Consider the following 24831-nt stretch of genomic DNA (forward strand, 5'->3'; position numbering starts at 1 on the left):
TCGAGCCCTCCCTCGTTCACGAACCAGGGCGGATCGTGACAGGCCATAATCTCGAGTGATTGCCTTCGGATATACCCGATACATTCACTTTCATGCTCGGCACCAGACGCCTTGGCGCCTACAGGTGACACCGTGCTTTGAAGAAGTGCTTCTGCATGCGAGGAGCGCTGTTGCTCTGCGCCTGGTACTGAGTTGCGTAGTCTCGCAAAAGTGATCATACCTCTGAAAGCAGTTGACTGAGAATACTGCTCCATGGCAGTGCTACCACTGCTGGTCGATGTATGCGGCGGGCTTGTTACTGTCGGTAGTGTGGTTCTGTATTCTCAAGCAATACTTGCCAAAGTACGCTAACGGAATTTTGACAGTAGCATTTCGTTCAGTGATGCATTACCTATCTTCTGTCTCATTTCGCAACAACGAAATTCTCGCGAAAGCGAATTTTTTCACGTTTTCTGCCTATTTCGTTATTGCGAGGTTCAACTGTTATAATGAAATTTCACTAATACCATGAAGGAATACCAAGAGAATGAATAGAAATTTCTGTGGACGCAGATGATCATGAGGCTCACAAACCATCTCTTAAACCCCTCATGAGCCTCTCAGTGCGCTTCTCAAACACCACGTGGCCTAGAGCGAATGCTGAAGCGGAGCAGAATCATGTTCCGTATAAAGTCCAAGTGCAATAATATCCTATCATGCCCCATGTGCTATACGTTTTGGGTGCAAGTTAAAGCGTGCGAGGTTGAGCCATGAAGGATGATTGCTTGATGAGTGCTGTCTTCTCGTGTGAGCAAGGGGAAAGGATGGAAGGGAGCGAGCTCGCGGTATTGCAATTGCGATCAAGCATGCACAAGGGGGATGGGGGATGGTGCATGTCTCCTTTTCTAGTGCCGCAGCTGTGGCTGTGCATGGCTGAGCGCATATGCAGCTCACGGGCCCTGTTTTCGAGATAATCTGCTGCATGTGCAAAGAATGGGCATGCCAAGATGACACAGCCTCAATTGCACTGTCTTCCCATGCGTTTAGTACTGGAGGTTACATAATCTCAAGTTTTGGAGATGCATTGGAGCGAGAGGCAGACGAAGCAGTCACTCCCGTCTGCTGCAAGTGATCAGCCGCGAGCTTGGAATGTGATGCGAAGGCGTGACTGGCTTCACTTAACATGTACCACCGATGTGAAGATATCGTCGACATGGCATGGAACCATATTTTTTGTTACTGACTCTCAAATTCAACAAAAGGAACTTTTTTCTTATTCAAATTTTTTTCTTTCTTTTTTATGATTGCCCGATAATTCAGAAAACATTACAGCCCCTTCTGTGCAAGAAAAATCTATTGTGGACTGTACATATTTGGGAGAAAGATAGAATTTTAATACAATGAAATTTCTATGTAACGAAGCGAATTGCCGATTGGACAGAGTTCATTATATAGAGTTATAATAGTATCCGATAATTTGTTATATCTGTGTTCGATATATTGAGGTGCGACTGCAATACTTTTGCACTGTCAAATGAAGGGACTGAAGGTCACTCTAATGACAGAAAGCAATACCACAGTGTCACACACGACAACAGAGCGGGAATTGTGCTCTGTCATCCTGTGCGACAGTGAAGCATTGCTTTCTGTAATTTTCTGCATCCTTTCATCTTTTTGTTCGTTGCATTTGTTTTTTATTTAATTTTAGTTTTCCTAGTTTTTTGTGGGCTGCACAGGGGCACCGTGAGTGCATATTTAGCATATTTCAGTCAGTTGACAATTTTTGCATTTAAAATTCATGGAGTTTATGAACCAAGCTCCATTTTATGTGCAGGAAGCCCTGTCTGGGTCAGATGACAGCGAAACTCGTGCTGCCGAGATGATTTCATCTGTGCCTTCACTTCCGAGCTCTGGAAGCCTATCGTCACGGATGTCATCTGCTGCTGCGAGTGTGTTTGCAGCAACATTTTCTTCTTCGGAGCAGGTAAGCAAGCATCAATGTTTTTGTAGCTTGTGATACTGAAAAATACTTTGCTTTTGATTCTGCAGATGACACCAGCAGAACCGGAAGCTATCCACTCACTTCTTGATGAATTTACTGCCCGGTTAACAGCCGAAGATGCCCGAGCTCTCGTTGACCTGCTGAAATTGGCTGTTGCTGGGCGGGCTGGTGAAAAGGCAAAGGATGCAATTTCAGATGTCCTTAAGGCAATGGCACAAGCGAATCCACTGGTATGCTAACATATTTAAGCTGCTTACAGAACCATTTCTCTTTCGTGATAGTATAGGGGACTTTCGTTAATTTGACCCTGACAGGACTGACGAAAGTGACCGAATGATCCGGCACTTCGAATTAAACAAGGTGCAGAAAAGATGCCAATACACACCACAGATTCATTTGGCACTGTTTACTCACTTTTAACACATCCCCAAAACAAACACGTGCCCACTTTCTATGCTTCCAAAGCGGAAAACTAATGTAGCCATGACATTAAAGCTTCTAAACAACGTGAAAATCTAATGCACACCTGATTTTGCAGCAAGAAAGATGGGCAAGGGTCTATATGCTGTGCAATGTGGCAGGTTTTCTAAAGTCAGCTTCGCCTCATAGTGTTTAAAAGTCAGCTTTGCCACAGTACACTATTTTGCAGTAATGTGTACAAATGCTGCGAAGGCAGTTTTGGCTTTGTAACCGCACAGTCGATTAGCGGCCCAATTTTCTTGGGGAAAAAAATGAAGAAAAGAAATTACACGCGTCATAATCTGGTGGATACCTTAATCAGACATCGTGATCCACGGTTATTGCTTGAAAATATTCGTAAGGTGTACTGAAAATATCTGTTTTCATCGGGAAATGATGTGTGTTCAACAAGTTCACTGTCCCCTGAGCTGAGCTCTGCTGCCGAGAAAGGCACTGCCACTAAAGGGGTCGCTATAGGGGTCACCACAGGAGTCAGGTGCATGCATGCTGACTGGTAAGTTCTAGTTATCCGGTGAGAGCAAATTTAGGATCGAAATATTGAAAGGTTGGGCCCCGGGAAATGCATGGGCGCCAGCCGAGACCTCCTGTGGAAGCTGAACTAAGCAAAAAATCAAATTAACCAGAGTCTAATTAATGGAAGTCTGCTGTATTTGTAGTTTACATGGCTCGACAGACTTGCATGAAATATAAGTGTCTTTGCATGTGATGCCATGCACAATGATACCTTTCCAGATTACATGCATGATCACTGCTTTGTTGTGTTCAGTGTCTATAATAACCATAGAGTTCCTTTTGTCTTCGCTAGCCCTGATATAAGGATCTGTTCAAATTATGCAGTAACCTTCAATTGATTTATCTCCGGTTAATTTGATTTTTCGGTTAATTCAACTCCATCCGAAGGTCCCAGCCAGCACCTATGAGTTTCTATGGGCCCAAACTTTCATTATTTCGTTCCCAAAATTGGCCTTCGCCGGATAAATTAAACTTGACTGGTCAGCATGCATGTGCTTAACCCCTGTGGTGACCCAACAGTGACCCAAACGCAACCCCCTTTAGTGGCAGCATCTCTGTCTGGGCACAGCTTGGGGGACAGTGAATGCATTGAATGCACATCATCTCCCGTTGAAAACACCTATTGTGGGCCCGGCCTAGGAAGATTTTCAAGTAATAACGATAGCTCACAATGTCTAATTACAGTATTTGCTGATTCCAATGTGTGCTCCCCCCCCCCCCCCCGAGTATATTGGGCCGGAAACTGCGTTTGTAGCGTTTGTACACTGTGCCACATGACATGGCTGCATTGCGGCGAAGCTGACTTAAATAACCGTGTGGAAAGGCGAACTTTAGGAAACCGGTCTTTATTCTGCAACTAGACCCTTAGCCATTTTTCTTACTGCAAAATTGGGTGCACGTTAAATTTATGATTTGTTTAGGAGCTTTTATGTTATTTCTATGTTAGTTCTCTACTTTGGACACAAAGAAAGGGGCCATGCATATGATTGGGGGCATGTTAGAATTGGGCAATTACTGCCAAATGAATCAGTGGTGTGTTTTGACATGTTTTTTGCATCTTGTTTAATTTTACACGCTGGATAATTTTATAAATTTTGTTCTTCTCGTCAGCGTCGATTTAACAGAAGCTGACTGTATTTGTTCATTAACTACTGTTGAGCTGTTGCCAATGTCATTGTGTACCTTTGTGTACCTTTGTGATTGCCAGTAATGAGTCTCATTATCCTCCTGTCTCAGATGCAGCAGCAGATGTACGAGCTTGCGAATTGAAATCAATGAGGTTCACAGATTTCGATTGTCATTGGTTTTAGTGGTCATTGAAAGTGTGTGTGACAGGAGCATAAGTTAATAGTTGGGATGGATTTGTAACCCGTTAAGTGAGTAATTTAAGCATCTTAGAACTCTGCTACTTTATAACTGGAGAGCTAATTGCTCTTTCTTACTTTTTTTTCCTTACTCATCAGGTTGCAGAAATGCTGCTTGAGATCTGTGTTACAGAATTGGAGGATGTGGCATCAGACATTGAGTCCAGGCGCTCAGTGCCTCTTCCTGTTGTACAGGAGTCCAGTCATCCTTACACTGATGACACCACACTGACAGGACATGTTAGGATTCCAGGTGTGAGCTTGCAGACAACGGCTGTTATTCTTGATTGCCAATTTTTATATGGGGCACCTTTATGAAGAAATGTTCACCTTGCCCCATTGCAGGTGCTGAAAGTCTTCAGATTGAATTTGACAGGCAGTGCTCCACGGAAAGACGAAACGACCCACTTTTTATAATGGATGGTTCTGGAAGAACTGTTGCTACCAGATCAGGTGGGCATGACTGCCATCTCAGGCATCACTTGACGTCAAGTAGTGTTTGAGCACTAAATAAATTTGAAGACCAGTCATTTAGGAAGCTTGTCTTGCTGCTGCATTAAACATTTGAGCCATTTTGTGGGCATTACTGAGTTTGTGCAAGCAGTCTCGTGTAGACTGGGCTGTTCCCTAAAATAGTTCTTGCACTTTATTTATGGCCCCTGTGCCTAACCTTTAATGCAGACAGTATATTTCAGTGTGTTTCTTGTGCTGAGCTCACACTGAGATTCCTGTTACAGCTGTAGAGTTGTTGCTTAATGGGGCACTGACTCAAATAATCTAAATCAAGATAACTGATAGGTTCCATTGCTCCAAGTTCTTAGGTATCATCTTTATTGTCAACAGCAAATGCAGCTTAGAACACATTTTAATTTAATTTTGATGTTTGTGTGAGTGATTAATTGAAAAGTGCAACACCTATCGATGTAGTCATCTGCATAACTCTTATTTGTAAACAATGTGACTCCATGAGTTTTGGCAATTGATTTCAGTGATATGTGATGCCGTTGGCTTGTCTCACTGTTTGGAAGACGTTTCAGCACTGTTTGCATTGGGTGTCTTGCATTGATTGCACACTAAGCGTATATATGTGCACGCATGAGGCATACACACATACACACAAGCTTCTTCCTGTTTACGGATTACCAGGTTACCGGCAGTAGGAAAGTTGATGGTGACATCCTTTTTTTTTTCATTTTTTCATTTATTATTCCCTTAAGGGCCCCATGTGGGGTATTACATAAGGGGGAGGCAAAACAATAATACAAACATCGAATGAATAGTCATGTACAAAGCAAAAAAAAGGCAACAACTGAAAAGACAATAAAAAGAACAGGTTTTTGCATAATTAGCTGCAAATATGGGTGGTTAGTAACTCTCGAAATTTCGAAGGGTTTCGCTCTACAACAATGGATTCCGGGAGCGAGTTCCATTGTTCTATTGCAGAGGGAAGGAAGGATTTGTTAAAAGCGTTTGTAGAACCATGAAGGTGTTGGATACATAAAGAATTGAATAGACGATGTGATGAGCGAATGGGTGGAAATAAAAGTGAGGAACGAAGGTCAGGAAAGTTATAGTACAATTTATGGAATAGGCAGAGTTTCGAAATTATGCGTCTTGATGCTAAAAGGGTTAGACCAATGGATAACTTTAAGTTAGTAACGCTGATAGTGTTGTCATAATTCGACAAGATAAAGCGGGAGGCACGATTTTGAGTAGCTTCTAAAGTGTCAGTCAAGTACTTTTGATGTGGATTCCAAATTGTAGACGCGTATTCTAATTTGGTACGGATGAAAATTTCATATGCTAGTTTACGAATCGTGACGATTTGTCCAACAACAATGCATTCAAAATTTTCTTTTTGTCACGTCAGTGCTATTCTCGAAGGGAATTATCATAAAAGTACAGTATGTTAACGATTATGTTGCTACCAACGCTTTACACCAGCAGTTAAGTAGAATTTGCATGTTGCAGCGTTAGTTTTGCATGCTCCTTGATTAGACACTGCATCACCAGATGTCACTACCAGTGTTCTTGCCATACATGTCTCTGTCTACCCAGTAAACTGCAAATGTTAAGAAGTTCGTGGATATGCTAAAACTCTCTAATGCCAGTATCGTACTGTGTAGTGAACTTCTGTACAATGAGGCATCATAATGTGTAGCAATGCACACGTTTCTCATCAAACTAGCACCAATCTAGGAGATGAAACAGGACACACATGGTATGGTAGACAGTGGCCAGCGTGGATCCCCCGTCTTTGGGCTCACGTGATCATTGCTGTTTAAAAGCATGCTTCTTATGTCATGGGGCATGAAGTACTCATTGAAATCAAAACCTTGACTGGTCGTAACATGAGTATACAACTAAAGAATTGTTACATGCTGGAGCAAGCAAGTTTTTTTTACCATGGTTACTGGCCCAATAGCTACTAATTAAATGCAAAAAAAACTGAGCCAGAATATTTTTCTATCAGTACTCATTTAACAGTGTTTTTGCATTTCGAGGAGAATCAAGGCACACATCCGCACTTACTTTCCTGATAACATTCCTCCTTAAATTCATTTTTTTTATAACACCTTGTGTTTCGTGAATAGAATCAACTTAATTAATTTTTTCCCAGGTCGAGAATGGTGCAACTGGTCCCCTGAGGTGCGAATACCAGGCAACGAGCTCCACTGGAAGTTCACCAGTGACAGCTCAGTGAATGGCTGGGGCTGGCGTTTCACTGTACACCCAGTGGTGTCCCCCGGTGGCATGGGAGGTGACAGCCTCTCAGACCGGGCCTTCCTCTCCCGCCCTTCAGTTGAACTGGTCGTCTGCCTGCTTGATCTGCGCAGCTGCGCTGATCGTGCCATCGCCTCTCGACTGGCAGCTGCACTTGCAGCCTGTGCTCAGCTCAGCTACCTTGGCAAGTGCACACCAAACACTGGGCAGCAGGAGAAAAACTGGCACAAGTCTGTCATCAAAGACATCTTATGAACTATGGTATCTGTGAGAAGTAACATTTTCTCACAGGCAAAAGGTGTCTTGGCTCGTTAAATAGTTCAAAGGCATTGCAGAACAACGCTGCGCAGCAGCGTGAAGCCAAGAACACGACTTGAAAAACTAAGACGCAGGACATGCATAAAGCACAGACTAGCAGCTGAGCTTATTTGAGTGCTTGTTTCGGAATGCTCTGGGAATGCTTAGACTAAGGAGAAACTTTTCTTGATAAGCATACAGTACTTTCACCTGTTCAAGATAATAAGCATACTCCCACCTTAGGCAAAGTAATCAATTATAGCATCTTCCCTCCAAATCATTTAATGTTTGCTCCTTAAGCCTATATTTGTTTCAAGAAATTCATCTATTGTACATGTGTCCTCATTGTTTAGTTTAAGTTTGACAGCAACTGAAGGCCTACAGTTTATTTTGTTTGAATATTTACTTGTTTCATTTGCAGAAGTATAGAAAGGCAGTTATTTTTATTTCATTTCTTCTTTCACTGGGTGCATTCTAGTTTGTGTTCAGCCTTGCTTTCCTCATTTTTAACTCTGCTTGTGTGTTTTTACAGCCCCCTCACAAAGGATGTGGATTCTCCACCAGCTCAGGCAGCTCATGACGGCAGGAGTGGGAAGGTCGCTGAATGTGTCTCAACTTCTTGTGCAAACGCCTAGCAATCCAGACCTGTCTCCTGAGCAGCTCCCTGCATTGAACCCAAGTGTATGTGTTGCCCCTGCTCATATAGCTTCTTTAAGTTAGTGCATGGCGTGCATTAGCAGGTAGACGTGTAAGACAGGGCAGAAGCATGGAGAGGGAAATGTTTGAGTTCTCTAGCACATGCAGTTTATAGATAGTACATATAGCTTTTACAAGCCAGCTATTGTGGAATCTACCTTGACATATTTGTGGCAATAGGGCCCTTGTAGCATTAGAATTTTATTTAATGAACTTTCTTTATATGGTGGGCTCTCTCGTACAGCTAAGAAACCTCACCAGCTGTGCTGTGCTATGCTAACCCGCTGTAATTGCTTAGTGGCTATGGTGTTGGGCTGCTATAAGCACGAGGTTGCGGGATCGAATCCTGGCCATAGCGGCCGCATTTTAATGGGGGCGAAATACGAAAACACCCATGTACCTAGATTTAGGTGCACATTAAAGAACCCCAGGTGGTCCAGATTTCTGAAGTCTCCCATTACAGTGTGCTTCATAATCAGATCATGTTTTCAGCATGTAAAACCCCATAAATTTTTTGTGCTGTGCTATGTGTCACTGCCCGCAAAATGGCTTGGACATCTGACCGATGGGTCCTCATGCTACCTGGGATCAGGCTGTTCTACAGTTATGAACATCAAGGACTTCCGCTGAACCTCGTAAGAGTACTGCCGCAGTAATCATTGGCACATTCATTACGGCTTTGTGTAAAGTTTGTAAAGTTCACACACTAACCAAAAACTATGTCTGTAATGTAGTTGTATTTAAGTGGATTATAAGAAGCAATTATTTAAAGCAATATATGAAGAAGCAGTATACTTAGCTATATTGGCGTAGGTTCATTTGTATTGCACATGGTTTCACAAATGTTTCTTGGAGGTACATTTTGCTTGTATGATGCTTTGTCACATCGCAGGGTTCCAGTGACACAGCTCTTGTGTGCCTACTCAAAGCCCTTCCTGAGACATTGCTTCGCCAGTTTGAATATGAAGATCCCATTGTTCGTGGTGGGAAACATCTGATGCATAGCAACTTCTTCAAGGTGTGCATTTGTTGAAACTGGGTGAAAGATCGTTAACCCCTGTATTCTGGAAACATCCCTTCTCTTGACGCTCTGCCTTGACTGGAGAAAGTGGATGGCAGCACCGCCTCTTGACTGAGGCAGTTACTGCGCTTTAATGGCATACCGTGGTGATTCCAAAGTGAAAGTTATGTAACCCAGTGCTCCGAGTCTCTCTATTCAGTTGCACTGGAGTACAGATGTATTCTGAAGCAACTCCTCATCACAAGACCTACTGATGAGCACTAATGAAACTTGGTGTCTTCTTCAGTCAAGAGGTGACGCTGTGCTCCACTCAGTGGACTCAAGAGAAAGCTTGAAGTTGAGACCAGTTTGAGAACACGGTAGTTAATACCCCTGTCAAGCGGGCAAGTTAAGTGCACTTACAGAGAGTGCACTCGGATTTAAGTGCATTTTCCCAAATCTAAACGTCGCTAGCGGAGTGTACTCCGGTTGGAGTGCATTCACGGAACGCACTTTGCTGGCCGAGTGTGTAGCCTCGCCGCCAGCAGTTTCAATGATACAAAATGTAATGCATAGGAAAAGGACACAGAAGTTTGTTCTAACTGTTAAATAGCTTTTAACAAGATAATCAGAACAGAACTCGCTGATATTGTGTTCTAGCAGGATCAAATGCCGCCTCGTCGCATGCCACCGTCTTGTTCTGGATTGGCTAGGCATTCATTTCGGCTAGCCTTGACATGTAATGCTCTTATGATAAAAAATATTTTCTGTTTTTTGTTGAGTAAATACAGATTAAGATTGTTTTTTATTTATAATACAACTAAAGCAATCGCTTTTTAGAAGATTGCTTAAATTTTAATCTACATATTCAAAAAACATAATTTTAGTCTGTCGCCTCTTTTTTTTTTAAGTGCGAGTGCACTCTGCTTTATCATTTAGCACCACATAGCCTAAAGTGTCACTCAAGGTCCCTGAGTGCACTCCCCGTAAGTGCACTTTACTCGCCCGCTTGACACGGGTGTATGACTTGGCTATGGTGTTGAGTGTCTGAGGCCATTGAAAAGAGGGCTTTGTTAAGTTTTCATTTTTCTAAATGTAATTATCTTGTTCAACATTTCTATAAGGTTAGAAATAAGGCACAAATATAACCAGTAGTGATATTTAACATGAACCCTCCTGTTTAAAAAAAAATGTTAAAGACCCTCTTGCTGTTCAAATATATGCTTGCATGCCCCCCAGGCACTACTGTTGTCACTTTTTGTTGCTTATGGTGTTTCATTGAGCTGTGATCATAGCCAAGATCATAGTCATTGCTTAATGATCATACGATCAAGCAATAATTATACTATTTTAGTTGCAGCGTGAACACAGTATGAAATGTGAGCAAGAAATTGTACTTTTTCAAATGGGCATGCTATCTAATAGAACAAATTTCAAGTGAAAGTGAACAAATAACTTCTGTGTTTTATCAGGAAAGAGAATGATAAATAGTCTTATATTGCACATGCTTTTTATGGGAATTATCAACTTATTACTAAAAGTTTTCAAATCAACTCTACAAAGCAGCAACACCACCACTTGTGGGTGCTCCTAAAGGTTCATGTTCCTATATTGAAGGCTTGAGCAGCTTATTAACTTCTTCTAGTGCCAGTATTTTCTGCCTACTAAAAACTCAGTTTCAGCACATACGTCTGCTAAGCACGAAGTCGCGGGATCAAATCCTGGCCCGCGGGATCAAATCCTGGCCATGGCGGCCAGGATTTGATCCCGGGATGGTGATCCAAATTATTCCGGAGTCCCTCACTATGGCATGCCTCATAATCAGATTGGGGTTTTGGCACGTAAAATCCCATAATGTAATTTTTTAATTTTAAGTTTCAGCACATCTTTTATGTCTTCACGTCACTAAAAGTCTGCTGGAAAACAGGTTACAATTTTTTTTTCAGCTGCGAGTTTTGTTGAGTCCTAAAATTTGGACTCCCTGCTTAAGCTGTCTAAACGAACATTTAATATTGTAACAGCATCAGCCTTTTCATGTGCAGCATACTTAAAAAACACCAACCCAGCCACTCCAGCAATTTTCCTGATGTAAAACATTGTCAGAAGCAAGCAAAAAGTGAACCTGCTGTATGACCGCATAATGGCATCGAGAGCAAACATCCATAGATCTAGTTTTGGACTGCTTTCTCTCACACACTATGCACATATATTAATCTTGTAGCAGAGGTTCAATTGGAAGACATGGCCAATCAGTTCTGTGGATGTATTTGACACCTTTAAGGATTATTTTTATTGCTGGTTTTGCCTTTATAGGGGCACTAAAGGCAAATACTAAGTCGGCATAGACTGTTTACATACCCTTCCAGAAATATTGCAATGCTTGTTTCGTGCCCAGAAAAGACTTAGTTTACAAGAAAATTGCATCTGAAGGGTCCGAATACCTTTTTCCAAATTCAAATCTCCCGCCATTCAACCGGGGGAGTGGTGACGTTGCATACGCCATCACCACCCTTTGCTGCCGTCGATGAGTAAAACGGCTCCCGACAGACGGCGGCACCAAGCCAAGTATGAGTGGTGGATTCGCCGCTGCAGCTGCTTTTCGGTCAAGTGGCGTAGACCGTTCGGGCATCCCGCAATATTAAATGGAAGTTGAATTCTCTGCTACTTGCAGTTTGTGCGAGTTTCGTGAGCCAGTAAAACCAGCGCAGCACTAGGTGATAACAAATCCATTGAAAAGTGAAAGCGTGGGGCGGCACAGAGTTGAGCGAAAACGAAACCTTTCGACCACTCAGGTCGTTGTCAACGGTAAATTCAATGAGTTCTTTTTTCTAAATATGAGATAGAACTGGACAAGTAGCATTTTATTTCGTCTTATAATACAATACGGATGTTTTTTGCATCGAGTAGTTGAGTGCTAGCGACAGAATTTAATTGAGGAGTGCTTTCATTATCGGGCAAGTGCTTGAATGTCCCCGGGGAGTCTTTAATCATGTCCTGCATTTATCTCAATTTCTCAATTAGTAAGACTCTGTATGCGATAATATTGACACCTTAGAGATTCTTGAGCACTAATCTATCACTTTAGCTTGACTTAGTATTTGCCTTTAGTGTCCCTTTAAGCTGCTATTGTTGTGTGCCATTGTACACACAGCAGCTGATCAACGAAGAAAGGCAGGCCATCACTTTTAATTAGCAGCATGGGTACTGTTTCATTCTAGGTCCTGGCAGCACTGGCATGTGACCTTGGACTTGACTCCCTCCCTTGCTCTGGTGACAGTCACCGCTGGGCATGGTTTCGACGTTACTGTGCTGCATCTCGAGTTGCAAAGGCTCTTGTGCACCGCACTTCTCTGCCAACTTCCTTCTGCCTTGAGGTGCGCCAGCGCATTCAGGAGCTAGCACATGACCCATCTGATGCAGCATTTGTGAATGACCGAGAAACAGATGATGAAGCAGCCATGTTCAGAGACCATGAAGAGCACACTATCTTTAGGTGTGTACTGCAAGCTTTTCCTGATGTGGAATTATTGCTTGACTTTTGGATCCAGGCTTCACAGCAGTACTTTGAACACTACCATGAGTTGCTGGTGCAGAACTCTGCACCAGAAATAGAGAATTTATCTAGAAACATTTATTAGCTGTTGGCTTAGTGAAATGCAAAGTGGTGTCCTTTGGGGTCGCTGTCATTTCAAAGCTGAGCTAACTGCAGCAAGCTGATGCCTTTGCAGTAAATGGTTAGTTAAAGCTGTGAAACAAGTGCAGCTGTCTGCTGGTGCTGGTACCTGTGAGGAGAGTGGGCCATGGAAAACATTAAGCTAAAAGCTCTGAAATTTCTGCCACAGTCATGCCTGGCTGTTGAGCCTTACTAATCTCCTGTAGCCGCAGGTTTGTTCATGTCGTGAAGCATCTTTCCAGTGCCAGATGTGCACTATTATTTTATTTTCAGGCAGGAGCATGATGAGCAGCTGATCCACTGGGTTAACAGGCGTCCAGAAGACTGGACTCTTTCCTGGGGTTGGAGCGGCACCATTCTAGGCTGGGGCCACAATCACAGGGGCCAGCTAGGTGGTGTAGAAGGTGCCAAGGTCAAATTGCCTATGCCCTGTGAAGCACTGAGTGCGCTGCGGCCTGTTCAAGTTGTCGGAGGCGAACAGACCCTCTTTGCTGTCACTGCTGATGGCAAAGTGTATGCTACAGGCTATGGTGCAGGTGGAAGGCTGGGTATTGGCGGCACTGACTCTGTATCATGCCCAACACTCCTGGAGAGCCTGCAGCATGTGTTCATCAAGAAAGTGGTGGTGAACTCTGGAGGAAAGCACTGCCTTGCTCTGTCAGCTGAAGGGGAGGTTTACTCCTGGGGAGAGGGCGATGATGGTAAGCTTGGCCATGGCAACAAAAGCTCATGTGAGCGACCCAGAGTGATCGAAAGCTTGAGAGGCAAGGAGGTAGTGGATGTTGCCTGTGGAGGCGCTCACAGTGCCTGCATCACTGCCAGTGGTGAACTCTACACATGGGGTAAAGGCCGCTACGGACGACTCGGGCATGGAGACAGTGATGATCAGCTCAGACCAAAGAAGGTATGTTACCTTTCTAATTGAAGAAGTACCCTATGTACAGTAGACTCCCATTAATTCGACTCCGATTAATTCGATCCCGACCAAATGTCCCGGCCAGTGCCCATTCATCTCTATGAGCCAAGTCTTTTGTTATTTCGATCCTAAAGTTGGCCTCCACCTTGACCCGTTAGCGTGCTCACACCTTACCCCGATGGTGACCCCAATAGCAACCCCTTTAGGGGCAGCATGTCTTGGCAGAGCTTATTAGGGGACAGTGAATGCATTGAACATGTCATTTCCCGTGAAAACACTTATTCTTGGCCATAGGAAGATTTTCAACCAATAATTGTAGCTCACAGTGTGTGATTATGCTAGTCACTTGATTTTAATGCACACCGTGTCATCTCCCATGAAAACACTTATTCTTGGCCATAGGAAGATTTTCAAGCAATAATTGTAGCTCACAGTGTGAATTCGCTATTCACTCGATTTTAACGCACGCCTCATTTTACTAAGAGAATTGGGCCAAAAATTGCCAGCACGTTGCAATCAATCAGATACAAAACCTAAGCTGTATTTGCGGCGTGCCTATGCTTGGCTGCAAAGCACGGCTGGATTGCGGCTGTGTTGAAGAGCAGCTGTCGTTGTGCTACATGTATTAGATCTTTGCCCACTTTTTAACACGATAGCGTTAAGGAGCCCGTGTCACAGAAAATCCAGCATCAGTGTCCCACATCCTGCATCAAATTTCCATGCGCCAGGCTTTCCATGTGGAAAAATACATGGAAAAATCGTAAACTACAACTTACATACAACCTACAGACATGATAGCTCTCGGATTGTAATTTGAATATACGAGAAAGCATAATTCTGTTACGCGAAAACTCAAAGCAAACCCATTTCCAGTGTTTCTACAATGCATAGACCGGAGATGGCACCTGCCACTTGCGCATGCTGGCGTGCAAATATCTGTGAGTCCACGGAGCAGCACGCCCGCTTCCTTGAAACACCTTCAGATGGCACTTGCCTCCGCCGCATCGCGGCCCATGCAAGAGGCCGTGTTTCTACAAGAAAGCCTGCCTTCGTGCATAGCATTCACCGCGAGTTTCCTGGTTACATACGCACATACGCTGCAGTTGCCAGAAAGCGTGAGAAGCAGTAGGGATCTTTTAATGCTATCGCGTCCCACTCTTAAAGGTGAAGCTTAAGCATCCTCCAAGTTTTTCTTGCTAAAAAATTGTGTATGCATTACATTTCTAGTTTATTTTGGATCTTTAAAAGGGCCGTGCAATACCTTTTGAACATATTAAGAAAACATTGCCAATCAGCATGCAACATGCTGCTGTGAACATGTGAGCCAAATATTATTGCACTGCATGCAGCAGGGAAATTATGATCTTGTGTCTAAAACAGCGATAAATTGCTTGCTCTCGCTTCTGCAGTGTCGTCATGCAGCATCATTGCAAGCAGCTGGATGCCCCAACAGCTGTTGGCTGATTCTGTGATTTCAAGAACGTTCTCAGTAATGCATAATTGCTAATTCTGAGTTAAATGAAACATATGTATGTCTGTGATCTGAAAAATACTTAAAAATTATTTCATATTTGCCCTGCTGGTCTGCACACAACAGTTGTGCGTAGCTGTGTAGCCATTTCATTGCTGAGACACTCAACTTTAGAGTGGTACTTTTCCCCTTGGCTTCCCCCCATGTAGCTTCCAGCACGGTAGTAGAGACGACAAGAGGGAGGAACCACGTATTGGTGCAATAACTCCACTAATATTTGAAGGATTTGAAAATTTTTTGCGCCATGAGATTCGTGAGACGGCACCCTTTAACAATGAGGTCATTCTTTGATTATCTAAAAAGTGTTTCAGGGCCCATTTAATGTCATTTCTATGTTAGTTTTCTACTTTGTACACACAGAAAGCAGGTGCATGTTTGATTCGAGGGTGAGTTAGAATAGGGCAAATACTTCCAAATGAACCAGCAGTGCATTTTGGTATTTGTTCTGCATCTTGTTTTTAGTTCGGCCCACCAGATAGTTAGGTCAATTTCATCTTTCCTGCGAAGGTCAAATGAATGGAAGTTGTCTGTATTTTCATTTTAGGCTATCATGGTTTACAGAAACCTTTGAGCTTAAACTGCTGGCTCATGCTCATCATTTTGTGCCTTCAGTTCAGTGTTGTGTGAAGGGAGGGTGGAGGTGCATCTAAGCCTTTATTTGTGTTCTGACTGCATTTCTTGGCTCTGGTTGTGATTACAGGTGGAAGCCCTCTCTGGGTGGCGAGTTCGCTGTGTGGCCTGTGGCAGTGGTGACGCTCAGACACTCTGTGTGACAGATGATGACTGTGTGTGGTCCTGGGGAGACGGGGACTATGGCAAACTGGGCCGAGGTGGCTCTGATGGCTGCAAAGTACCGCTTCGTGTGGACCTCTTACAAGGCATGGGTGTGATACGAGTCGAGTGCGGTTCCCAGTTTTCAGTGGCTTTGACAAGTTCAGGCTGTGTATACACTTGGGGAAAAGGAGACTACCATCGCCTCGGACATGGCACCGATGACCATGTTCGCCGGCCTAAGAGGGTGGCTGCCCTGCAAGGCAAGAAGGTCATTTGCATTGCTGTTGGTTCGCTACACTGCGTTGCATGCACTGACACAGGAGAAGTCTACACATGGGGTGACAACGACGAGGGTCAGCTAGGTGATGGCACTGTTAACGCCATCCACAAGCCTCGCTTGGTCGCTGCTTTGCAGGGAAAAAAGATCAACCGGGTATCCTGTGGTTCTGCACACACTGTGGCCTGGTCTACATGCAACCCAAGCACGGCAGGTGCTTGCGGAAGAATTCCACCTGCTGTACCATTGGAATACGACCTTCTTCAGGACATCCCTATACCAACATTGCGCAACCGTTACGCATTGCTCTACCATTTTTCTGAGCTATTCTGCCCCTCACTCTCTATGTTTGACCTTTCGGGATCAAATGAAATACAGCAGGAAGGACTCAATCAGCTGAGAGGCCTGCTGGTGCTCTCAGGAAAAGAAGGTGCCTTTCGAAAGGTGGTTCAAGCCACTATGGTCAGAGATCGGCAACATGGTCCTGTCGTAGAGCTGAATAGAATTCAGGTCAAGCGCTCAAGGTCCAAGAATGGATTAGCTGGACTCCATGGAACAAAGTCCGTCTTTGGGCAGATGGTGTCAAAGATGTCATTACTGACTCAAGAAAACCTTTTGCTGCCTCATCGTGTGTGGAAAGTCAAATTTGTTGGTGAAAGTGTGGATGACTGTGGAGGAGGCTATAGTGAGTCAATTGCCGAGATGTGTGATGAGCTTCAGAATGGCTCCCTCCCTCTGCTGATCTTGACTCCAAATGGCCGTGATGAGGCAGGAACCAACCGTGACTGCTTCTTGCTTAATCCAGCAGCAACATTGCCGATACATCTTAGCATGTTCCGTTTCCTAGGTATGTTGTGCCTCTAGTCTCCCCTCACATTCTTCTGCATTTCATTTTTAATGTTTGAGTGGGCTTGGTAACAATGTGCCGCTTTTTCAGGAATACTCATGGGCATTGCGATTCGTACTGGGAGCCCATTGAGCTTGAACTTGGCTGAACCTGTATGGAAGCAGTTGGTTGGCCTTCCTCTGACACCTGCTGACCTTAATGAAGTGGATCGAGACTATGTGCCAGGTTAGAACAAGTCTCTATTACTTTGTCAGCATTACAATTGTCTGATTCTCTACACTGCCATAACGCTTATTTGCTGACGCAGGTCTCATGTGCATCCGAGACATGGAGCCTGAAGCTTTCCAGAAATTAGACATGCCTTTTGCAACACATAGTGCGACTGGCCAGGAAGTTCGGCTCAGTGCCAAATACCAGAGAGCAACTGTGGAAAACCGTGCTGAATATGTGCGGCTTGCCCTCAACTATAGGCAAGTGCTGTTTTGCTCCACATGATTGATGTTTATTTTCTCCACTATGCTGTTAAAGCATATTTAACTTTTCATTTTCTATGGGCATGCCATCTGCAGACTCTTGTGATGAGAACGTCACCTTAGTGCCCTATGAAATAACTCATGGAAACAATTTAATACAGCTTAACCTTAATATAACAAACTTTGATATAACGAAATTTTCTATATAATGGAGTATTTGACGTTTTATAGCTTCTTAACCGTAGAACACCATGTATTCTAAGCCTCAATATAATGAAGTGTGTTTATACATGATTTCAATATAATTAAACTATACTGCCACCGCGAAGAAATATCGAGACAATAAATGGAATCTTCCGCAGGCGCAGATGGTAAAATGGTTCACTTACATGTGGCTGCTTGCAAACGCATCTCTACAATCGTGAGCTGCGCCACCGAGAGCGACCGCCGGAGCAGAGCAGCGTCATGTCCCATATATAGTCAAAGTCCGATAAGTTCGTATTATGATCTGCGTGCTGTGTCCTTTAGGCGCAAGTGAAACCATGTGAAGGTGAGGCGAGAAGAATGGTGGCTTGATGAGCGCCATCTTCCTGCATGAGCAGGGGAAAAGGAGAGCAAGCTCATGGTAACACGATGAAGTGCGCACGAGGCCAAGGGGCAGAGGGGCAGGTTGGCGCTCGTCTTTTTTTCTAGCACGGCTATGACTGTGCATGGCTGTCAGTGTGCAGCCAGCACACTGAGTTAATCAGCCATGTGTGCAAAGACTGGGCAAGCTGAGATGGCATGGCATCGTAGGTTGTCATCCTGCACATTTAGTGCTGGAGGTTGCATAATGTCGAGCTTTGAAGATGCGTTAAAACAAGAGGCAAACAAAGCATTCGCTCCCTACGCTGTCGGCACTTTTCACGATAGCGATGTCCCACTGCGGGTGGCACTATCAACCGGAGGGGTGGAGTGGACACGAAAGCTTGGCTGGTTTCGCTTTGTACCGCCTATATGCAGATATCATTGACACAGCATGAAACCACATCTTTCGTCACCTACTCTCAAATTCAACAAAATTAGTTGTTGTTTTTTCTCATTCAAGTTCACTTTTTCCGATTGCCCGATAATTTGAATAATCTTGCGGCCCCTTCCATGTAAGAAAGATCCATCGGCGGCTGTACTTATTTGCATAAAAGATTGAATTTCATTACAATTAAGCAAATTGCCAGTTTTGCTGACTTTGTTATATTGAGGTTTGACTGTACTTGCAATAAAATGTCAGAGTAGCATGAGTTGATGGCCTAATTGGTTCAACACATTATTGAAGAAGCAGCACAGCAGCATCCATTTTGCATTCTTGTGTGCATTGTCTGCCCCAAGCTGCTGTTTCAATATATCTGAGAAGTTTGAATCTACTTGTTTGCTGAAAAGAAAAGCCCTTCTTAAGCCACATTGAGAATGACAAGACTGAAATTTGATTGAATTAGTGCACTGTTTTGCTTGTGAAAACAGTTGAGTGATAGACAAGGTGCACAGCTTTCTTTCTTTCTTTCCCTTTTTTTTTTTTCGCGCATGGATAGTAAGTTGCAAGCTCACTGTTCGAGTTGAACATGTTGCTGGGCAAGTTGGTTCAAGTCTAGGGGTAAATATTAGTGTGACGTGGAAATGAATACTTAGTAGGATGGAGAAAGAACAGAGCGAGCACTTATAGTATGAATGTGACATGGAAATAAAGATTTAGGCGGAGGGAGTACGCAAGAACACAGCGAGCTCTAAACTGAGTTTAGCGCTCGCATTGTTGTTTCCTACTCCCTCCTTCTAAGTTTTTATTTCCATGTTGTGCTAATATGTACCCCCTAAGCTCACTATTCCTGTAGGACAGAGTTTCTCCAGCTGTAGTTTACCAGCCCAGAGGGCACCCCAAGAGGGCTCAAGGGGGATAAGAGGATTGCTCTTGTAGCATGGCTTTGATGAGTATCCTCTGTGAAAATAGCAAATCTAACAATGCTATTGCAGTGACCTCTCAGGGCAGAATGGCATCCTGGAGGTTTAGTCAGACAAAACTTTAAGAACGATATGGGCTCTCTGTTAAAGTAGACCTCCTAGTTGTACTGCCTTCAATTTTATGTGCAGTCAGCACTCCCATTCTCAGCATTAAATACAGTGTTTCTTGTACTCAGCGTAACCGTTGATAGTAGACTGAATTGAACATAAAGCACCAAATCTGTAATTCTCCCATCTGAAAGTATAGTATAATTTTACTTGTCAGGCACCTGTCCTGCTTCATACAATTTGTATAAGAAGAAAAAAAAAAATTGGAGCCATTCCACTCTGCGAAAGTAAATGACCAGCGAAGCTGTAGCACATAACACAGGGCTAGACAAGGGTACATGTATTTATTTTCATCATTTGGTAATGGTAGTGACGATAGATTTGTGATTACTGTGATTTGAACTGACTGGTTTGGTTACAGCCTTAGGGAGAATCTTGGCAAAACTTAAATCTATACATAACCATGGTTGAGTAATTGAGTGACTTCAATTGGTGTGGCACTTCAAACCAAACTCTTCTAGCATGAACTGAGTGAACCATTTCTTGTCTGGTTTTTAAAAGTCCACATGGAAGTTTCCAACGACGATCACATGGGTTGTGTCATTACGGCTAACCCATGCGGAGTGCATGGTCATCAACTTCTCAATACCACACTTGGGTGTGCCTGGAGATATATATACAGTGGATATCACAATGTCGTCTTTCGTTTGTGTGGCACAGACATCCCCACAGCCAGTGGCATTGACCTCTTATACTATCAACAACTGTATACTAGCAACAACTGCTGGGTGATCTTTCAATAAATTTTCCAGTTGGCAGTACGGTGCTCGTCCTGTTGTGTGTTTTTGATTGTTGTCTTCATCTTCTTCGTGCTGCTTTAAGTTTTACTCAAGTTGAACATACATTTCGTCCTTTGCATATATGGCAACGCCTTCTGCTCGTGAGTCCATGTGGTGTTTACAAACGATTCCAGTATACCCATCTGCTTGAAATAATGTGCCTTGTTTTATTTATTTCATTTATTATTATTCGTTATTATTATTAGGGGCGGAGTGCTTGAAGCCTGCTTCACCTCTGCTGCAGGTTGGCCTGATATTGCACTATCTCCAGGATTGGCCCAAGCTCACCTTTTTTTATTGTTGATGCACAAATATGAAAAATACATGGAAATCTTCATTGATTTATTCCATTTATTATTATTATTATTTGTTATTAATGTTAGAGACAGAGTACGTGAAGCCTGTTTCACTTCTGCCACGGGTCAGACCAATATTGTGCCATCTCCGGGATTGGCCCACACACATCTTTTTTTATTGTTGACGCACGAACACAAAAAGTGCATGGAACCCTAGCCATACACATTTTCACTGTAAAATAAAAGTGCACAGAAGGGTGCCCCATAGCCCAGTGGCTATGGTGTTGCGCCGCTGAGCTCGAGGTCACAGGTTAAATCCCACCCGTGGTGACACCATTCTGATGGGGGCTGAATGCAAAAACACTCATTAACCAAACAAAGGGTGCATGTTAAAGAACCCCAGGCTGTCTGGTGGTTTTGCACATAAAACCCTAGAAAACATTTTTTTTAAATGTGAAAGTGAGGAGTCAGTCTGGACCATCTTGTAGCTATGGCATGCTCAAGCCAATTTAAATTTAAAGGAGCCCGGAACCACCCCTTGGGTTTGGTTAAAAAACACAGTCGGCCGATGGCATACACTGTTTTGATCATCCCAGCCATTTAGCATTTATTTGCAGTGCATGGAGCTCACAAGCAGAGCGTGAAGTCACCTTTCAAACATTCTCTTTTCAACAGAAGCCTGCTCCTCGCTCTTTTCTGGATGCTTTTTTTGTAATATAGCAGATTCCGATACGCAGCTGCTATTGGCCAATAGCTGACATCAATCAAAAAGGGTGTTTGGATCAGTGCGCTTCTTCCTACTGTTACTGTGTATATTTACTCTCTTACTCTCTAATCTGCTTTTGGATTTCAATAATAATTATGTACTTCTGGAACAAGCCGACTAACTTTGGCCACCCTGCTTATCAATGTTGTAGCCATTAGGTCTCGCTAATTTGGACTAGTTTTGAGCACTCAAATAGCCTCGAACCACGTGAAGCTTAAGGTCATACCACATACACACTTGCCAGCACTTGGCTGCTCCCGGCTGCTCCTCGCTAGATGCCTTGGCAGACTTCGCTTCATAATGAGAGTTCTTTAAAATGTGCAAGTTGGATGTGGCTACTATTCGTTGGTCAAACTGGTGCAAGTCAAAGCTGCTCCGCACCACGTAGCACAGCCAGACAGGAGCACATGAGCGTGAGCGCGCACACTAGCTCTGTCAGGTACAAAGTAAACACTGCATTTGCATGTAGCTGTGGTCTGCTACGTGGTGTGGATACCACAGCCGCTGCAGGGTTCTGCAACGAGTCCACTGACTGAGCGCACTGCGGCTCACTGAGGACAACCGCATTTGGCACATTTGGTGAATCGTAAGTGCCAAAATCGGAAATACAGTAGAACCTCGTTGATACGTTCTGGAAAAAAAGTGTGAGAGAAAACGTGCTAACCAGGAAAACGTAGGATCCGAAGTAACTGAAAAATTACACTTGACTATTGTTGACATCTACGTAATGCGAAGCGTTGCACTGATCGTTGTGGCACGAGACACCGACGCGCATCGTGCTAGTGGGGCACCGGCGGGACGAGACCCGTTTTTTTATCCTATTGCGGGGTGTTTTAAGAGGGCAACAGGAAACCGAAAAGAAATCGAGCTTGTGGGCAATGCCGAATGCCGTCGAAGGGAAACGTAATGCCTACATTGCGCTGCCTGCAGCAGGGAACGGTAGCGCATATGAATTATTGCCTACTAAAAGCAGTAGTATGCTACCAATGGCACTACGGACCACGCACCGTAAAACAGATAGGTGAAGATGTTTATTGCAATAGATGTGGCATCATTAGCTGTGAATGCAGCGTGCGACGACTGGGGCGGAGATTTGCTGGTACTGGAATAAGAAGCTGTGCGCGCCGTCGTTTTCACATGAGACGGGCGGCTATATGCTGTTCTCAGTTGCATGCACCTCGCGCCTTTTCTTGTTCACATGGGATCTAGCGGCCAGAATACGTAAACAATCGCAGTCTGCAGCAGGGAACGGCGGCGCGTTTCGGTTATCGTCTATTAAAACCATGGCCTATTCTTACACCGTGATTAAAATTGTTTCTACGGCACCACGCACTGTGAAACAGATAAGTGAAGATGCTTATCGCAGCAGGATTAGCAGTGGTAGCTGTAAATTCCACGTGCGACGACCCCGGAGAGGACTTGCTGGCACTGAAGTGAGAAACTGAGTGCGCACCGGCGTTTTTAAGTGAGACTGGCTGACGAGTAGTGCGGTGAAGCTGCTGCAGCAGGCAGCTATGTACAGTCCTCAGTCGCGCATGCCTCGTGCATTTTCTTTTTTACACGGGATCTGGCGGCCGGAAAACGTATCATATGATTGCATTTTGGTGACGTGCTAAGTGTCAATGCTGGAAAATAGTGTTTTCTGGGAGTGTATGAACTGGTCAAAAATGAGGGGAACTCTGTTAGGTCAATTACTGTGTTCTCGATTGTGAACGTTGGCGCCGGTAAAATTTACGTAATGGGAACATATCAACAATGTTCTACTGTAGTGGCATCTACGTGCACATCCAAAATCAAATTTGAACTGAATGTCATGGTGATATTCAGTAGGCAGAGCATTGTGGGCATACCCTGCCCCACCGTAGCATTTGCAGTGCAAATCATTGAAAAAGGAGCAGAAGCACCGCGAATGGTATGTTTGATTGCCAATAACCACACTTCTGCTGAACACATTGAAGAACTTTTTGCAGCAAAGTATTTCTGAAGTAGTCTAATGTGACTTCAATTGCATTTCTCAACTTCAATAAAAAGTGGGTAAGGGCTCCTTTAAGTGAGTAGGAGTTTTGAAGAAAAGTCATAGCGGTAAAATTAGTAAATGAAAAAAAAGTATGGTAAAGGTAAAGTACAGCTGTGCAGCTTCTGGGCTGATCATACCCAAAAGGCTTGTAAGCCTGGAAACGTATCCTCAGCACAAGATTTCTAAAGTCGTTGATGTAGGAACGTTGCGTATCTAATATTTGTGGCTTGTTTGTTTGCAGGTTGCACGAGTTTGACGAACAAGTGGCAGCTGTGAGAGAGGGCATGTCAAAGGTCATTCCTGTTCCAATGCTTTCTTTATTTACCGGCCAAGAACTGGAAACCATGGTGAGGCATTTAACTTTCATGCATGTGATTGTTGATCCTAACAAACAATATAAAGCTTTATTTAGCCATACCTTCTTAGAGTAATAGGTCTAAAGGTCGATGCACTGCTTGTATAATTAACCCCTTAAAGACGGTAAAAATAAATGAAAAGAAGAGTTTGCCAGGAAGACTGAGTATCTTTTTCCTGCCTGCAAACAATTCTTACCATATAAAGCAAGCCCGTGTGAAAAATTTCTATGAAGAAGATGCTTACTAAAAAAAATTTCTTTTACACTTTTTAACAGAGTGGGCTTCACTCCAAAGATGCGAGTTTATGCTCCTAACTTCACCCTTCAACAGTTCCTTGCACCATCTAATGTTATTTACAACAAGCACAAAATAAATGCACACAATCTGAAAGAAGCACAGAGCCACACAGGAGCTCATATCGTCTTCAGGCCTGCATGAAAAAAGAATGCACGAGGCGAGCTGGTCTTGGTGGTTTGTACTTCTTTGTAAGTGTGCACTTGATGAGCTGAGTTCGTGTTCTGTCCTTAAAGGGTTAAATGTGGGATAGGGTAAAGTGTGGAAGTGCCCACCTTGTGCAAGAAGTTATACAGCAACTAACATTGAATGCACATCTAACGTAGCCTTGACTTGGCACCACCCAAGCCAAGACTGTTAAGAATGTGTAGCTATATTCAACTGTGCATGTCCATTTTAGAGTGCATAATAGCGTTGCTTCAATTCCTTCCAAAATTTGTACTTTGAGGTTGGGGACTAAAGCAGAAACCCTATGGTGCACATTCCAGCCATTTTAGCAGTGTAGACATTGCATATCTTGATGGATGCATTGATGCCAGGTAACACCATAGTGAAAATAATGTGCGTAAGAAATTCATCCCAAGTGCTTCGTTGTGGTATTTATGGTAGAGTAATTGCTGCTCATTCTAGTGCTGGCCACGAAGCTGCCTGCTCAAATTCTTGCCTCAGCAGCTGTAATA

General features: G+C 43.7%; 1 protein-coding gene across 6 annotated transcripts in view; it reads left to right on the forward strand.

Moving 5' to 3' along the window:
* Positions 1–24831, forward strand: part of HERC2 (E3 ubiquitin-protein ligase HERC2) — a 181397-nt gene that overhangs the window by 152993 nt on the left and 3573 nt on the right. For all 6 annotated transcript variants that reach the window (XM_075689247.1, XM_075689251.1, XM_075689248.1 and 3 more), the window contains exons 60-72: positions 1814–1963; positions 2029–2211; positions 4438–4591; positions 4684–4791; positions 6959–7246; positions 7892–8040; positions 8948–9073; positions 12274–12548; positions 13002–13632; positions 15876–17073; positions 17164–17298; positions 17381–17543; positions 23743–23848. In XM_075689247.1, the coding sequence (XP_075545362.1) occupies positions 1814–1963; positions 2029–2211; positions 4438–4591; positions 4684–4791; positions 6959–7246; positions 7892–8040; positions 8948–9073; positions 12274–12548; positions 13002–13632; positions 15876–17073; positions 17164–17298; positions 17381–17543; positions 23743–23848 (3666 nt within the window). The remainder of the gene's footprint in view (positions 1–1813; positions 1964–2028; positions 2212–4437; positions 4592–4683; positions 4792–6958; positions 7247–7891; positions 8041–8947; positions 9074–12273; positions 12549–13001; positions 13633–15875; positions 17074–17163; positions 17299–17380; positions 17544–23742; positions 23849–24831) is intronic.

This window comes from Dermacentor variabilis, chromosome 4, assembly GCF_050947875.1.
Source record: "Dermacentor variabilis isolate Ectoservices chromosome 4, ASM5094787v1, whole genome shotgun sequence".
Classification (NCBI taxonomy): domain Eukaryota; kingdom Metazoa; phylum Arthropoda; class Arachnida; order Ixodida; family Ixodidae; genus Dermacentor; species Dermacentor variabilis.